Below are 17,607 nucleotides of genomic sequence, written 5' to 3'. Positions count from 1 at the left end.
TGTGATTGACTGCATCCAATTTGTTGAGTAGGCTGTTGGAGGCTATTTTGTAAATGACATCACCGAAGTCGAGGATCGGTAAGATGGTCAGTTTTACGAGGGCATGTTTGGCAGCATGAGTGAAGGATGCTTTTTTGTGAAATAGGAAGCCAATTCTAGATTTAACTTTGGATTCTGGAAGGAGAGTTTACAGTCTAACCAGAAACCTAGGTATTTGTAGTTGTCCACATATTCTAAGTCAGAACCGTCCAGAGTAGTGATGCTGGACGAGCGGGCAGGCGCAGGCAGCGATCGGTTGAAGAGCATGCATTTAGTTTTACTTGCATTTAAGAGCAGTTGAAGGCCACGGAAGGAGAGTTGTATGGCATTGAAGCTCATCTGGAGGGTTGTTAACAGTGTTCAACGAAGGGCCAGAGGTATACAGAATAGTGTTTTCTGCATAGCGGTGGACCAGAGACTCACCAGCAGCAAGAAAGACATCATTGATGTATACAGAGAAGAGAGTCGGCCCAATAATTGAACCCTGTGGCACCCCCATAGAGACTGCCAGAGGCCTGGACAACAGGCCCTCCGATTTGACCCACTGAACTCTATCAGAGAAGTAGTTGGTGAACCAGGCGAGGCAATCATTTGAGAAACCAAGGCTATCGAGTCTGCCGATGTGGTGATTCACAGAGTCTAAAGCCTTGGCCAGGTCAATGAATACGGCTGCACAGTATTGTTTCTTATTGATGGTTAAGATATCGTTTAGGACCTTGGCTTTCGAAGACCTTAGAAAGGCAGGGTAGGATTGATATAGGTCTGTAGCAGTTTGGGTCTAGAGTGTCTCCCCCTGTGAAGAGGGGGATGACCACAGCTGCTTTCCAATCTTTGGGAATCTAAGGCGACACGAAAGAGAGGTTGAACAGGCTAGTAATAGGGGTTGCAACAATTTCGGCAGATAATTTTAGAAAGAAGGGGTCCCGATTGTCTAGCACGGCTGATTTGTGAGGGTCCAGATTTTGCAGCTCTTTCAGAACATCAGCTGACTGGATTTGGGAGAAGGAGAAATGGGGAAGGCTTGGGTGAGTTGCTTATTGAAATTCTCAATTATAGTGGATTTATCGGTGGTGACAAAGTTTCCTATCCTCAGTGCAGTAGGCAGCTGGGAGGAGGTGTTCTTATTTTCCATGGACTTCACAATGTCCCAGGACTTTTTTGAGTTTGTGTTGCAGGAAGCAAATTTCTGCTTGAAAAAGCTAGCCTTGGCTTTTCTAACTGCCTGTGTATGTTGGTTTCTAACTTCCCTGAAAAGTTGCATTTCACAGTGTTTCAGGGAGCGCTTGACAGTGATGAGTGGAGGTCGTTTGACCGCTGACCCATTACGGATGCAGGCAATGAGGCAGTGATTGCTGAGATCTTGGTTGAAAACAGCAGAGGTGTATTTAGAGGGCAAGTTGGTTAGGATGATATATATGAGGGTGCCCGTGTTTACGGCTTTGGGGTTGTACCTGGTAGGTTCATTGATAATTTGTGTGAGATTGAGGGCATCAAGCTGAGATTGTAGGACGGCCGGGGTGTTAAGCATGTCACAGTTTAGGTCGCCTAGCAGCACGAGCTCTGAAGATAGATGGGGGGCCATCTTTTCACATATGGTATCCAGAGCACAGCTGGGGGCTAAGGGTGGTCTATAGCAAGCGGCAATGGTGAGAGGCTTGTTTTTAGAGAGGTGGATTTTTAAAATTAGAAGTTCAAATTGTTTGGGTACAGACCTGGATAGTAGGACAGAACTCTGCAGGCTATCTCTGCAGTAGATTGCAACACCGTCCCCTTTGGCAGTTCTATCTTGTCGGCAAATGTTATAGTTCGGGATGGAAATTTCAGAGTTATTGGTGGTCTTCCTAAGCCAGGATTCAGACATGGCTAAGACATCAGGGTTGGCGGAGGGTGCTAAAGCTGTGAATAAAACAAACTTGGGGAGGAGGCTTCTAATGTTAACATGCATGAAGCCAAGGCTTTTACGGTTACAGAAGTCAACAAATGAGAGCACCTGGGGAATAGGAGTGGTGCTAGGCACTGTAGGGCCTGGATTAACCTCTACATCACCAGAGGAACAGAGTAGGAAAAGTGTACGGCTAAAAGCTATGAGAATTGGTCGTCTAGATTGTCCGGAACAGAGAGTAAAAGGAGGTTTCTGGGGGCGATAAAATAGCTTCAAGGTATAATGTACAGACAAAGGTATGGTAGGATGTGAACACAGTGGAGGTAAACCTAGGCATTGAGTGATGATGAGAGAGATATTGTCTCTAGAAACATCATTAAAACCAGGTGATGTCATCGCATGTGTGGGTGCTGGAACTGAATGGTTGGATAAGGTATAATGAGCAGGGCTAGAGGCTCTACAGGGAAATAAGCCAATAAACACTAACCAGAACAGCAATGGACAAGGCATATTGACATTAAGGAGAGGCATGCTTAACCGAGTTATCATAAGGGTCCAGTGAGTAGTGAGGTTGGTTGGGGTCACGGCGATTCAGACAGCTAGCCGAGCCATGGGTAGCAAGCTAACAGAAGATGGAGGTCGGTTTTTAGCCACCCTGTGCGTTTCCGTCGGTAGATTAGTGGGGTTCCGTCTGTATGGGCCTAGGAGTGTTCATGTACTATAGAACTGCTGTCAGAAGCTCTTTGCTGTGTTTTTCCAGATGTTCTGTTGGTTGTGTGTATTTATCAACACTCATAGTTCAGAATAGTAGTAGTTTATAGTATTGATTCTTTTAGAAAAGATATACAACCTAATGAAGCTATGTCTTGAATAAAACATGAGTTGAGTAATTCAATACATTTTCTGGCTGTGAAAGGTGACCCCCTCTTCTCCCCAGGTACACCCCAGTGGGGCGCTCCTTCTTCTCCGCACCAGAGGGTTACGATCATCCCCTGGGCGGGGGTAGGGAGGTGTGGTTCGGCTTCCACCAGTCGGTGCGGCCCGCCATGTGGAAGATGATGCTCAACATTGACGGTGAGGGCCTTTTCCCTTGACTGTCAGGAACATCGACAATAATAACGTATTCTTCACTGGTGGCAGGGACTTGTTTCTTTCCACGTTGTCTGGATGACAATGTTGTAGCATCTCAGTCAGTCTCTGATGTCTGTGTTTAGTTGCATTTTGTTTAGTCAGTCATGTCTTTGATTGGTCCAAATTATATAGAATACAGCCTATCCCTCACACTTATACTCAGAATTTGATCCTTAGCTACATTCGAAGTTCCTGATTTTTTTTAATTTTTAATTTACATATTCCAACTCTTGCTCTTTGAATTTGGTTGTTGACTATCATAACATGGATCCTAAGCCGCATTCAAGTACCTTATTTTAATTTGACCACTTCTCCTCTGTAGTATCGGCCACGGCTTTCTACAAGGCCCAGCCGGTGATCCAGTTCATGTGCGAGGTCCTGGACATCCACAACATAGACGAGCAGCCCCGGCCCCTCACCGACTCCCACAGGGTCAAGTTCACCAAAGAGATCAAAGGTATGCAGAGTGACGTCACCACCACCACGCCAGGAACAAGAATGCTAACTAACACTTTAATGGAACACACTGCTAGACTCCTTGCATCACTATTGAATTCCAGGACTAATGTTTTTGTCATTTGTTTTGGTTGTAGGGATATTGGTATTGTGATAGTTCATTCACTCCTTTCTGTGTTGTTGAATCGTTTTATACTGAACAAAAATATAAGCTCAACAATTGAAATAAATTCATTAGACCCTGATCTATGGATTTCACATAACCGGGCAGGGGCGCAGCCATGGGTGGGCTTGGGAGGGCATAGGCACACCCACTTGGGAGCGGGACTGCACCCCTGCCCAGTTATGTAAAATACATAGATTAGGGCCATAATTAATTTTCAATTAATAGTTCTTCTCAAACATATGCACCTCCTCCTTCCTTTGCTGTGTCCAGGTCTGAAGGTGGAAGTGACCCACTGCGGGACGATGCGGAGGAAGTACAGAGTGTGTAACGTGACCCGCCGCCCTGCCAGCCACCAGACGTGAGTACCTATACACAGAGAGACAGGGATATGTGTAGTTTGGCGGCAGGCAGACCAGAAGTTAAGAACGTTGGCCCAGTAACCAAATCCCCAAGCTGACTAGGTGAAAAATCTGTCAATATGCTCTTAAGCAAGGCACTTAACCCTGATTGCTCCTGTAAGTTGCTCTGGATAACATTTCAAATATTACAATGTAGGTTAACTCTGACACAGCCTGAACCGAAGCCTTGAATTGCCTCTAAATTTGACTAATGGGCAGCTTCCTGGATACAGAATGTTTCTGTTTATTTGTTTGTTTCACCTTTATTTATTTAACCAGGTAGGCCAGTTGAGAACAAGTTCTCATTTACAACTGTGACCTGGCCAAGATAAAGCAAAGCAGTGTGACAAAAACAACAACACAGAGTTACATGTGGGATAAACAAACGTACAGTCAATAACACAATATAAAAATCAATGTGCAGTGTGTGCAAATGTAGTAAGATTAGGGAGGTAAGGCAATAAATAGGCCATAGTAGCGTAGTAATTACAATTTAGCAATTAAACACTGGAGTGATAGATGTGCAGATGATGATTATGATGATGATGATGATGATGTGCAAGTAGAAATACTGGGGTGCAAAAGAGCAAAAATAAATAACGATATGGGGATGAGGTAGTTAGATTGACTGTGTACAGCTGCAGTGATCAGTCAGCTGCTCTGACAGCTGAAGCTTAAAGTTAGTGAGGGAGATAAGTCTACAGCTTCAGTGACTTTTGCAATTCGTTCCAGTCATTGGCGGAGGCCACAGAAGGAGTGTTGTATAGCATTGAAGCTTGCTCGGAGGTTAGTTAACACAATGTCCAAAGAAGGGCCAGATGTATACAGAATGGTGTTGTCTGCATAGAAGTGGATCAGAGAATCACCAGCAGCAAGAGCGACATCATTGATATATATACAGAGAAGAAAGTCTGCCTGAGATTTGAACCCTGTGGCACCCCAATAGATACTGCCAGAGGTCCGGAAACAGGCCCTCCGATTTGGCACACTGAACTCTATCTGAGAAGTAGTTGGTGAACCAGGCGAGGAAGTCATTTGAGAAACCAAGGCTATTGAGTCTGCCGATAAGAATGTGGTGACTGACAGAGTCGAATGCCTTGGCCAGGTCGATGAAGACGGCTGCACAGTACTCTTTTATTGATGGCGTTTATGATATCGTTTAGGACCTTGAGCGTGGCTGAGGTGCACCCATGACCAGCTCAGAAACCAGATTACATAGTGGAGAAGGTACGATGGGATTCGAAATGGTCGGTGATCTGTTTAACTTGGATTTCGAAGATTTTAGAAAGGCAGGGCAGGATCGATATAGGTCAATAACAGTTTGGGTCTAGTGTCTCCCCCTTTGAAGAGGGGGATGACCGAGGCAGCTTTCCAATCTTTAGGGATCTCAGATGATATGAAAGAGGGGTTGAACAGGCTAGTAATAGGGGTTGCAACAATTATGGCGGATAATAAAAAAAAAAAAAGAGAGCCCAGCTGATTTGTAGGGGTCCAGATTTTGCAGCTCTTTCAGAACATCAGCTATCTGGATTTAGGTGAAGGAGAAGCGGGGGGGCTTGGGCAAGTTGCCGCGGGTGTTGCAAAGCTGTTGGCCGGGTTAGCGGCAGCCAGGTGGAAAGCAATGCCACCCGTAGAAAAATGCTTATTGAAATGTTTGATTATCGTAGATTTTATCGGTGGTGACAGTGTTTCCTAGCCTCGGTGCAGTGGGCAGCTGGGAGGAGGTGTTCTTATTCTCCATGGACTTTAGTTTCCCAAAACCTTTTGGAATTTGTGCTACAGGATGCAAATTTCTGTTAGGAAAGCAAAGGCTAGCTTTTTCAAACTGACTGTGTATATTGGTTCCTAACTTCCCTGAAAAGTTGCATATCGCGGGGGCTTTTTCGATGCTAATGCAGTACGCCACAAGATGTTTTTGTGCTGGTCAAGGACAGTGGAGTAAACCAAGGGCTATATCTGTTCTTAGTTCTACATTTTTTGAATGGGGCATGCTTATTTAAGATGGGGAGGAAAGCACTTTTAAAGAATAAACACTGATGGGATGAGGTCAGTATCCTTCCAGGATACCTGTACCAGGTCGATTAGATAGGCCTGTGTTTTAGGGGGCGTTTGACAGTGATGAGGGGTGTTCGTTTGACCGTGGGCCCATTACGGACGCAGGCAATGAGGCAGTGATCGCTGAGGTCCTGGTTGAAGATGGCAGAGATGTATTTAGAAGGCAAGTTGGTCAGGATAATATCTCTGAGGGTGCCCGTGTTTACGGATTTAGGGTTGTACCTGGTAGGTTCCTTGATAATTTGTGTGAGATTGAGGGCATCTAGCTTAGATTGTAGGACGGCCGGGGTGTTAAGCATATCCCAGTTTAGGTCACCTAACAGCACGAACTCTGAAGATAAATGGGGGGCAATTAATTCACATATGGTGTCCAGTCCACAGCTGGGTGTCTTTAACAAGCGGCAACAGTGAGAGACTTATTTGTAGAGAGATGGATTTTTAAAAGTAGAAGCTCGAATTGTTTGGGTACAGACCTGGGTAGAACAACAGAACTCTGCAGGCTATCTCTGCAGTAGATTGCAACTCCGCCCCCTTTGGCAGTTCTATCTTGACGGATGTTGTCGTTGGTGAGGGAAATTTCAGAATTGTTGGTGGTCTTCCTAAGCCAGGATTCAGACACGGATAGGACATCAGGGTTGGCGGAGTGTGCTAAAGCAGTGAATAAAACAAACTTAGGGAGGAGGCTTCTGATGTTAACATGCATGAAACCAAGGCTTTTACGGTTTCAGAAGTCAACAAATGAGAGCACCTGGGAAATAGGTGTGGTACTGAGGGCTACAGGGCCTGGATTCACCTCTACATCACCAGAGGAGGAGTAAAATATGGGTATGGCTAAAGGCTATAAGAACTGGTCGTCTAGTGCGCTGGATCAGATTTCTGAGCATGGTAGAATAGATTCAGGGCATAATGTACAGACAATGGTATGGTAGGATGTGTGTACAGTGGAGGTAAATCTAGGCATTGAGTGACGATGAGAGAGATTGCATCTCTGGAGGCGCCAGGTGAGGTCTCAACATGTGTGGGGGGTGGGACAAAAGAGCTATCTAAGGCATGTTGAGCGGGACTTTGGGCTCTACAGTTAAATAAAACAATAAGTACTAACCGAGACAGCAGTAGACAAGGCATATTGACATTAGAGAGAGGCATAAAGCAGTCATGGGTGTTGATCAGGATCGCGAAGACAACGGGTAAATGGCGATGAATGAGCAGAGAGGGTCAGTTAGGTACGCACAGGACCTGAGTTCGAGGCTGGGGCCGACAGATAAACAGAGGCCTGCTGGACTATTCACTAACGCAGTACATCAGCTGTGTCGCCGAGTGATCATAGGGTCCAATGAGCAGCAATGGGTGCGTCTGGGAGCCGTTCGGTAGTTGCTATTACGCTAGGCGAACGGCAAACAACGGCATTCAGAAAGCTAGCGGGCCGGGGCTAGTGGATGGGTCTTGCCTTGACATCGCAACGGAAAAGCCTGTTGAAGCCACATCGGACGATTACGTCGACAGACCAGTCGTGATGGATTAAGTCTAGTCCTGGTCTAAAAAGCAAGGTTAATGGAGAATCTCCATTCAATATGCTTTTTGGTCAAGGACTTCGCTTAACCTGTGTCCAGAGAAACCACCCCTAAGAGTTGAACATGGAAACTAGACAAAACTCCATGTTTCTCCTCTCTGAACCCCCAGGTTCCCCCTGCAGCTGGAGAATGGTCAGACAGTGGAGCGCACGGTGGCCCAGTACTTCAGAGAGAAGTACAGCCTGCAGCTGAAGTACACCCACCTCCCCTGCCTCCAGGTGGGGCAGGAGCAGAAACACACCTATCTGCCCCTGGAGGTGAGTACCAATAATAGTATTGGCTCTTTGTAGAGCCCTGAATGATTGTCTTTCCTGGTCAGATCATCTGCTCAGGATAACTCCGGGCCCTAAGCATAAAGCTGTACCAATACGGCTCTCTACTGTATTAAATTACTTTAACTCACATTCTATGTCTCCTTGCAGGTGTGCAACATAGTAGCTGGCCAGCGTTGTATTAAAAAACTCACTGATAACCAGACGTCCACCATGATCAAAGCCACGGCCCGCTCTGCCCCAGACAGACAGGAGGAGATCAGCAGGCTGGTGAGTATGGTGTACTGTCTCATCCACCACCAAACTAATGATTTCCTGTTTTGCTACTACCCCTCCCTATATCCTCCTCCTCTATCATTCCCCTCTCTGTGTCCAGGTGCGGAGTGCGAACTATGAGGTGGACCCGTTCGTCCAGGAGTTCCAGTTCCGCGTGCGTGACGAGATGGCGCAGGTGACGGGCCGTGTGCTGCCAGCCCCCGGGCTGCAGTACGGCGGCAGGGCGAGCTCGGAACACTTCATGGTATCTACCCTTTAAATCATCCTTCATCTGGATGTCTCTGTGCATGTCTGTGATTTAGCTTCACCATCTCTCTTTCTTGCCCCAGGCTCTTTCACTTTTGTCGCTTTTGACGAACTGTCAACCTCTACCACCATTTCACCCACCTCTGTTTTTCTCTGTGAAAATAATAATTTATACTTTTCTTGTGTGAAGGCTATGACAAATGGCATGACAGTTTTTTTTTTAGATAGATTAAATGATACTCTCCCCCTTCTGTGTGTGTGTGGCAGCCCCAGCAGGTGAACCCTGTGGTGTCTTTGCAGAACCGCACGGTGGCCACACCCAGCCACGGCGTGTGGGACATGAGGGGCAAACAGTTCCACACTGGGGTGGAGATCAAGATGTGGGCAATCGCCTGCTTCGCCACGCAGAGGCAGTGTCGCGAGGAGATCCTCAAGTGAGTGCTGTCTGTCTCATACATGCATACATATACTTGTACATCATAAACACACACCGACAGAGAGGTCTCTGTTTCAACAGTTTCAACTCAGCACAATGCAATAACATAATATTCATAAAAATATTTATACTGAACAAAAGTGTATATACGCAACATGTAACGATTTTACTGAGTTACATATAGTTCATATAAGGAAATCAGTCAATTGAAATAAATAAATTGGGCCCTAATCTATGGATTTCACATGACTGGGAACACAGATATGCATTTGTTGGTAACAAATACCTTGTAAAAAGATAGGGGTGTGGATCAGAATACCAGTCAGTATCTGGTGTGACCACCATTTGCCTCATGCTGCGCGACACATATTTCGCATAGAGTTGATCAGGCTGTTGATTGTGGCCTGTGGAAGGTTGTCCCACTCTTCAATGGCTGTGAGGAGTTGCTGGATATTGGCGGGAACTGGAACACGCTGTCGTACACGTCACCTCATGCTGAGGTGACGTGATGGTGGCGGATGAATGGCACGACAATGGGCCTCAGGATTACATCACGGTATCTCTGCATTCAAATTGCTAACAATAGAATGCCATTGTGTTCGTTGTCCGTAGCCTATGGCTGCCCATACCAGCACTCAGATAAGCTTCGCAGAGAATTTTGGTTGCGCAAACCCACAGTTTCATCAGCTGTCTGGGTGGCTGGTCTCAGACGATCCAGCAGGGGAAGAAGCTGGATGTGGAGGTCCTGGACTTGCGTGTTTACAGGTGGTCTGCGGTTGTGAGGCTGGTTAGACGTACTGCCAAATTCTCTAAAACATCATTGGAGGCAGCTTATGGTAGATAAATGAACATTCAATTTTCTGGCAACAACTTTGGTGTACATTCCTGCAGTCCAGCATGCCAATTACACACTCCCTCAGGACTTGAGACATCTGTGACGTTGTGTTTGACAAAATTGCACATTTTAGAGTGGCCTGTTTTAATCAGCTTCTTGATGTGCCACACCTGTCAAGTGAATGGATTATCTTGGCGAGGAAGAAATACATTTGTGCACAACATTTAAGAGAAATAAGCTTTTTTGTGCTTATGGAAAATGTCAGGGATCATCTATTTCATGTACATGAAACATGGGACCAACACTTTACATGTTGCATTTTATATATTTTTACATTATGATTTATTTGGGTTGGTTTCTGCCACGCTTCGTCTGTGTGTCCGTCCATATCGTCTCTTTGGGTCTCCTCGTCCTCTCTATCTCTCTCGCTCCTTCTCATCCTCTCTCTTCTTCCCTCTGTCTCTCCAGGGGTTTCACAGACCAGCTGCGTAAGATCTCTAAGGATGCTGGGATGCCCATCCAGGGCCAGCCATGTTTCTGTAAATACGCCCAGGGATCAGACAGTGTGGAGCCCATGTTCAGGCACCTGAAGAACACCTACGCTGGCCTGCAGCTCATCATCGTCATCCTACCTGGGAAGACCCCTGTCTATGGTACGGTCCCAGACACTGTTTCAAGTAGCCACCCTTTGATTTGATGACAGCTTGGCATTCTCTCAACAAGCTTCACCTGAAATGGTTTTCCAACAGTCTTGAGGGAGTTCCCACATATGCTGAGCACTTGTTGGCTGCTTTTCCATCACTGTGGTCCAACTCATCCCAAACTATCTCAATTGGGTTGAGGTCGGGTGATTGTGGAGGCCAGGTCATCTGATGCAGCACTCCATCACTCTCCTTGATCAAATAGCCCTTACACAGCCTGGAGGTGTGTTGGGTCATTGTCCTGTTGAAAAACAAATTATAGTCCCACTAAGTGCAAACAAGATGGGATGGCGTATCGCTGCAGAATGCTTTGGTAGCCATGCTGGTTAAGTGTACCTTGAATTCCAAATAAATCAGACTGTCACCAGCAAAGCACCCCCACACCATCACACTCCTCCATGCTTCACGGTGGGAACCACACATGCGGAGATCATCCGTTCACCTGCACTGCGTCTCACAAAGACACGGCGGTTAGAACCAAAAAGCTTATATTTGGACAAATTTCCACTGGTCTAATGTCCATTGCTTTCTTGGCCCAAGCAAGTCTATTCTTCTTATTGGTGTCTTTTAGTAGGGGTTTCGTTGCAGCAATTCAACCATGAAGGCCTGATTCACACAGCCGCCTCTGAACAGTTGATGTTGAGACGTGTCATCAAACAGTTGATTTTGAGATTCTTCAAAGTGGCCATCCTTTGCCTTGATATCAGCTTTACACACTCTTGTCATTCTCTCAAGCAGCTTCATGAGGTAGTCACCTGGAATGCATTTCAATTAACAGATGTGCCTTGTTAGTTTAAATTTCTTTCCTTCTTAATGCGTTTGAGACAATCCGTTGTGTTGTGACAAGATAGGGGTGGTATACAGAAGATAGCCCTATATGGTAAAAGACCAAGTTCATATTATGGCAAGAACAGCTCAAATAAGCAGAAATGACAGTCCATAATTACTTTAAGACATGAAGGTCAGTCAATCAGGAAAGTTTCAAGAACTTTGAAGGTTTCTTCAAGTGCAGTCACAAAAACCATCAAGGGCTATGATGAAACTGGCTCTCATGAGGACCGCCACAGGAAAAGAAGACCCAGAGTTACCTCTGCTGCAGAGAGTTACCAGCCTCAGAAATTGCAGCCCAAATAAATGCTTCAGAGTTCAAGTAATATACGCATCTCAACATCAACTGTTCAGAGGAGACTGAGTGAATCAGGCCTTCATGGTGGAATTTCTGCAAAGAAACAAAGGACACCAATAAGAAGAAGAGAATCATTTGGGCCAGAAACACAAACATTTGGCATTAGACTGGTGGAAATCTGTAATTTGGTCAAGTCAAAATTTGACATTTTTGGTTCTAACCTCCGTGTCAATGTCTGACGCAAAGCAGGTGAACAGATGATCTCCTTATGTGTGGTTCCCACTGTTAAGCATGGAGGAGTGTGATGGTGTGGGGGTGCTTTGCTGTGATTTATTTGGAATTCAAGGTACACTTATCCAGCATGGCTACCACAGTATTCTGCTAAGATACACCATCCATCTTGTTTGTGCTTAGTCCCACTGTCATTTGTTTTTCAACAGGACAATGACCCAAAACACACCTCCGGGCTGTGTAAGGGCTATTTGACCAAGGATAGTGATGGATTGCTGCATCAGATGACCTGGCCTCCACAATCACCCGACCTCAACCCAATTGAAATGGTTTGGGATGAGTTGGACCGCAGAGTGAAGGAAAAGCAGCCAACAAGTGCTCTACATATGTGGCAACTCATTCAAGACTGTTGGAAAAGCATTCCAGGTGAAGCTGGTTAAGAGAATGCCAAGAGTGTGCAAAGCTGTCAAGACAAAGGGTGGCTACTTTGAAGATTCCAAAATACATGGGCTGGAAAGTATTTGAACCCTTTGGAATTGCCTGGATTTCTGTATACATTGGTCATCAAATTTGATCTGATCTTCATCTAAGTCACACAAACAGACAAACAGTGTGTTTTAAATGTAATAACACACACATTACTGTATTTTATTTTATTTAGTCTATATTGAACCCCTAGGCTAATGACTTCTCCAAAAGCTAATTGGAATCAGGAGTCCGCTAACCTGGAGTCCAATCAATGAGATGAGATTGGAGATGTTGGTTAGAACTGCCTTGCCCTACAAAAAACACTCACAAAATTTGGGTTTGCTATTCACAAGAAGCATTGCCTGATGTGATCCATGCCTCGAACAAAAGAGATCTCAGAAGACCTAAGATTAAGAATTGATTACTTACATAAAGTTGGAAAAGGCCTTTATGTTCATCAGCGCACAGTAAGACAAATTGTCTATAAAATGGAAAACGTTCAGCACTGTTGCTACTCTCCCTAGGAGTGGCTATCCTGCAAAGATAACTGCAGGAGCACAGTGCAGAATGCTCACTGAGGTCAAGAAGAATCCTAGAGTGTCAGCTGAAGAAATCAAAATCTCTGGAACACGCTAACATCTCTGACAAGTCTGTGATACGTAAAACACTAAACAAGAATGCTGATCAAATTAAATTTATATAGCCCTTTGTACATCAGCTGATATCTCAAAGTGCTGTACAGAAACCCAGCCTAAAACCCCAAACAGCAAGCAATGCCGGTGTAGAAGCACAGTGGCTAGGAAAAACTCCCTAGAAAGGCCAAAACCTAGGAAGAAACCTAGAGAGGAACCAAGCTATGTGGAGGGGCCAGTCCTCTTCTGGCTGTGCCGGGTGGAGATTATAACAGAACATGGCCAAGATGTTCAAATGTTCATAAATGACCAGCATGGTCAAATAATAATAATCACAGGCAGAACAGTTGAAACTGGAGCAGCAGCACGGCCAGGTGGACTGGGGACAGCAAGGAGTCATCATGTCAGGTAGTCCTGAGGCATGGTCCTAGGGCTCAGGTCCTCAGAGAGAAAGAAAGAAAGAAAGAAAGAAAGAGAGAATTAGAGGGAGCATACTTAAATTCACACAGGACACCGGATAGGACAGGAGAAGTACTCCAGATATAACAAACTGACCCTAGCCCCCCGACACATAAACTACTGCAGCATAAATACTGGAGGCTGAGACAGGAGGGGTCAGGAGACACTGTGGCCTCATCCGATGACACCCAGGGCCAAACAGGAAGGATATAACCCCACCCACTTTGCCAAAGCACAGCCCCCTACACCACTAGAGGATATCTTCAACCACCAACTTACCATCCTGAGACAAGGCCGAGTATAGCCCACAAAGATCTCCGCCACGGCACAACCCAAGGGGGGGGGGCGGGCGCGCGCGCCAAACCAGACGGGAAGATCACATCAGTGACTCAACCCACTCAAGTGTTCACAGGAGGACAGCAGTGGCTTCTTCCATCGGAAGTTTGCAAACGTACACCTGGATGTTCCACAGTGCCACTGGCAAAATATTCTGTGTACAGATGAAACTACAGTTGAGTTGTTTGAAAGGAACACACAACACTGTGTTGAGGGAAAAAAAGCAAAGCACACCAATGTCAAAACCTCATCCCAACTGTAAACTATGGTGGAGGGAGGATCATGGTTTGGGCTGGTTTGCTGCCTCAGGGCTGGACAGCTTGCTGTCATCGACAGGAAAAACTTGGGAATTAATTTATCAAGACATTTTGCAGGAGAATGATAGGCTATCTGTCCGCCAATTGAAGCTTTGAGTCCTGACCTCAAACCGATTAGATGCTGGGGCATGACCTCAAGAGAGCTGTTCACACCAGACATCCCAAGAATATTGCTGAATTGAAACAGTTTTGTAAAGAGGAATGGTCCAAAATTCCTCCTGACCGTTGTGCAGATCTGATCCGCCACTACAGAAAATGTTTGGTTGAGGTTATTGCTGCCAAAGGAGGGTCAACCAGTTATTAAATCCAAGGTTTCACATACTTTTCCAACCCTGCACTGTGAGTAAAGTAACGCTCCCACGGTGTGTTCAATGAAGACATGAAAGCATATAATAATTTGTGTGTTATTAGTTTAAGCAGACTATGTTTGTCTATTGTTGTGACTTAGATGAAGATCAGATCAATTTTATGATCAGTTTATACAGAAATCCTGTTAATTGCAATGGGTTCACATACTTTATCTTGCCATTGTAAACATCTCACCAAATTCATAATAGATCCACTGATGTTGATAACCTCTCAAAGCCAAGTGTACTTACCCAGCCCTTTCTAAACAGTTGGCACCAGTGGTTTAGTGGAGGGTAAAAGCGTAAATGGGAGTGTTACTTTAATCACATTTCACGATGAGTAGTGTTTTTTTCCACTACTGTATATCACTCGGCACCACTGCAGCTGGTACACACAGTCAGTATTGTGGTACTGAGGTAGGTTGAGCTGGTACTTCTTATCCGTGGCAAGAGGCACAAAACGTCCCCGCAGATAGTGTTAGCGTCCACGGAAGTATGTTGCTGACTTCTTAGGGGCAGTCAGGGAGACCATCTGTGCTGCTCTGCTCCTCATCCCAACCTGAAGAGGACATATAGTATGTGCGGATATCACTATCCCAAATGGAAACATTTTGGTCCAGCTAATAGCCATAAGGAACACTGGATTGAACCTCTGTATTCAAAAAATAATGTTCCTTATGTTTTCTCAACAAAATACTGCCCAACATTTTGTTTTTATCAAGCCAAGAACAGTACCTTTTGCAATTGAGATATAAACTCAGAAAAAAAAGAAACGTCCCCTTTTCAGGACCCTGTCTTTCAAAGATAATTCGTAAAAATCTAAATAACTTCACAGATCTTCATTGTAAAGGGTTTAAACACTGTTTCCCATGCTTGTTCCATAAACAATTAATGAACATGCACCTGTGGAACGGTTGTTAAGACACTAACAGCTTACAGATGGTAGGCAATTAAGGTCAGTTATGAAAACTTAGGACACTAAAAAGGGCTTTCTACTGACTGCAAGCTTGGCACACCTGTATTACGGAATTTCTCCCATTGTTCTCTGCATATCCTCTCTCTCTGTCAGGTTGGTTGGGGAGCGTCGCTGCACATTTATTTTCAGGTCTCTCCAGAGATGTTTGATGGGGTTCAAGTTCGGGCTCTTGCTGGGTCATTCAAGGGCATTCAGAGACTTGTCCCGAAGCCACTCCTGCGTTGTCTTGGCTGTGTGCTTAGGGTCGTTTTCCTGTTGGAAGGTGAACCTTTGCCCCAGTCTGAGTTCCTGAGCACTCTGGATCAGGTTTTCAACAAGGATCTCTCTGTACTTTGCTCTGTTCATCTTACCTTCGATCCTGACTAGTCTCCCAGTCCCTGCTATTGAAAAACATCCCCGCCACATGGATGCTGCCACCACCCTCCTTCTCTGGTGGGATGGTGCCAGGTTTCCTCCAGACTTGAAGCTTGGCATTCAGGCCATAGAGTTCAATCTTGGTTTCATCAGACCAGAGAATCTTATTTCAAGGTCAGAGACTTGACCAATGCCCTTCTACCCCGATTGCTCAGTTTTGCCGGGCGACCATTTCTAGGAAGAGTCTTGGTGCTTCCAAACTTTTCCAGTTAAGAATGATGGAGGCCACTGTGTTCTTGGGGACCTTCAATGCTGCAGAAATGTTTTGGTACCCTTCCCCAGATCTGTGCCTAGAAACAATCCTGTCTCGGAGCTCTACGGAAAATTCCTTTGACCTCCTGACTTGGTTTTTGTTCTGACATGCACTATCAACTTTGGGACCTTTTTATATAGACAGGTGTGTGCCTTTTCAAATCATGTCCAATCAATTGAATTTACCACAGGTGTTTACCACAAGTTGTAGAAACATCTCAACAATGATCAATGGAAACAGGATGCACCAGAGTTCAATTTTGAGTCTCACAACAAAGGGTTCAAATACTTATGTACACTACTGTTCAAAAGTTTGGGGTCACTTAGAAATGTCCTTGTTTTAAAGAAAAACATTTTTTGTCCATTGAAAATAACATCAGTGTAAACATTAATGTTATAAATGACTATTGTATGACTATTGTAGCTGGAAACGGCAGATTTTTATGGAATGTCTACATAGGCATACGGAGGCCCATTATCAGCAACATCACTCCTGTGTTCCAATGGCACGTCATGTTAGCTAATCCAATTTGATCATTTTAAAAGGCTAATTGATCATTAGAAAAAACCCTTTTGCAATTATGTTAGCACAGCTGAAAACTGCTGTTCTGATTTAAAGAAGCAATACAATGGGTCTGAATAGTTGAGTATCTGGAGCATCAGCATTTGTGGGTTTGATTACTGGCTCAAAATGGCCAGAAACAAATAACATTATTCTGAAACTCATCATTATGTTCTTGTTCTGAGAAAATGAAGGTTATTCCATGTGAGAAATTGGCAAGAAACTGAAGATATCGTAAAACGCTGTGTACAACTCCCTTCACAGAACAGCGCGAACTGTCTCGAACCAGAATAGAAAAAGGAGTGGGAGGCCTCGGTGCAAAACTGACCAAGAGGACAATGACATTAGTGTCTAGTTTGAGAAACCGACGCCTCACAATTCCTCAACTGGAAGCTTCATTAACCTGTTGATCCTACTTGAGACGCAGACGTCTCAAGTAGGCACCTGGAAATGCAAATGCGCTACGCTAAATGCTAAATGTACTCGTTAAAACTCAAACGTTCATTAAAACACACATACAGGGTATTGAATTAAAGCTACACTCGTTGTGAATCTAGCCAACAAGTCAGATTTTTAAAATGCTTTTTGGCGAAAGCATGAGAAGCTATTATCTGATAGCATGCAACACCCCAATATACCTGAAGGGGACGTAAACAAAAGAATTAGCGTAGCTGGCGCTACACAAAAACGCAGAAATAAAATATAAAACATTCATTACCTTTGATGATATTCTTTGTTGGCACTCCTATATGTTCCATAAACATCACAATTGGGTATTTTTCCCGATTAAATCCGTCCATGTATGCCCAAAATATCCATTTGTATAGCCTGTCTGGTTCAGGAAAAAAGCTCTCTTCCAAAACGCAACGTCATTTTTTAAAATTATATAAGTTGCCTATATTCTTTGACAAAACACTTCAACCTACTTTTGTAACCCAACTTTAGGTATTTGTAAACGTTAATAAGCGATCAAATTGATCACTGGGCGATCTGTATTCAATAGCAGCTACTCAAGAAAACAAT

The 17,607-nt window shown here is 44.7% G+C and overlaps 1 protein-coding gene across 2 annotated transcripts in view; it reads left to right on the top strand.

Annotated features, from left to right (window-relative positions):
• The window catches only part of ago3b (argonaute RISC catalytic component 3b), a 42,423-nt gene that overhangs the window by 10,556 nt on the left and 14,260 nt on the right, over positions 1 to 17,607 (top strand). Inside the window, exons 5-12 of one of the 2 annotated variants that reach the window (XM_021571762.2) lie at positions 2,859 to 2,995; positions 3,375 to 3,509; positions 3,945 to 4,032; positions 7,808 to 7,955; positions 8,121 to 8,240; positions 8,347 to 8,490; positions 8,793 to 8,926; positions 10,232 to 10,416. In XM_021571762.2, the coding sequence (XP_021427437.2) occupies positions 2,859 to 2,995; positions 3,375 to 3,509; positions 3,945 to 4,032; positions 7,808 to 7,955; positions 8,121 to 8,240; positions 8,347 to 8,490; positions 8,793 to 8,926; positions 10,232 to 10,416 (1,091 nt within the window). Of the gene's footprint in view, positions 1 to 2,858; positions 2,996 to 3,374; positions 3,510 to 3,944; positions 4,033 to 7,807; positions 7,956 to 8,120; positions 8,241 to 8,346; positions 8,491 to 8,759; positions 8,927 to 10,231; positions 10,417 to 17,607 lie in introns of both variants that reach the window. The other variant, XM_021571761.2, reaches the window with a different exon arrangement.

The sequence above is a fragment of the Oncorhynchus mykiss genome, chromosome 18 (assembly GCF_013265735.2).
Source record: "Oncorhynchus mykiss isolate Arlee chromosome 18, USDA_OmykA_1.1, whole genome shotgun sequence".
Classification (NCBI taxonomy): domain Eukaryota; kingdom Metazoa; phylum Chordata; class Actinopteri; order Salmoniformes; family Salmonidae; genus Oncorhynchus; species Oncorhynchus mykiss.
The sequence above is the reverse complement of the archived record's forward strand: the minus strand, read 5'-3'. Positions and strand labels throughout refer to the sequence as shown.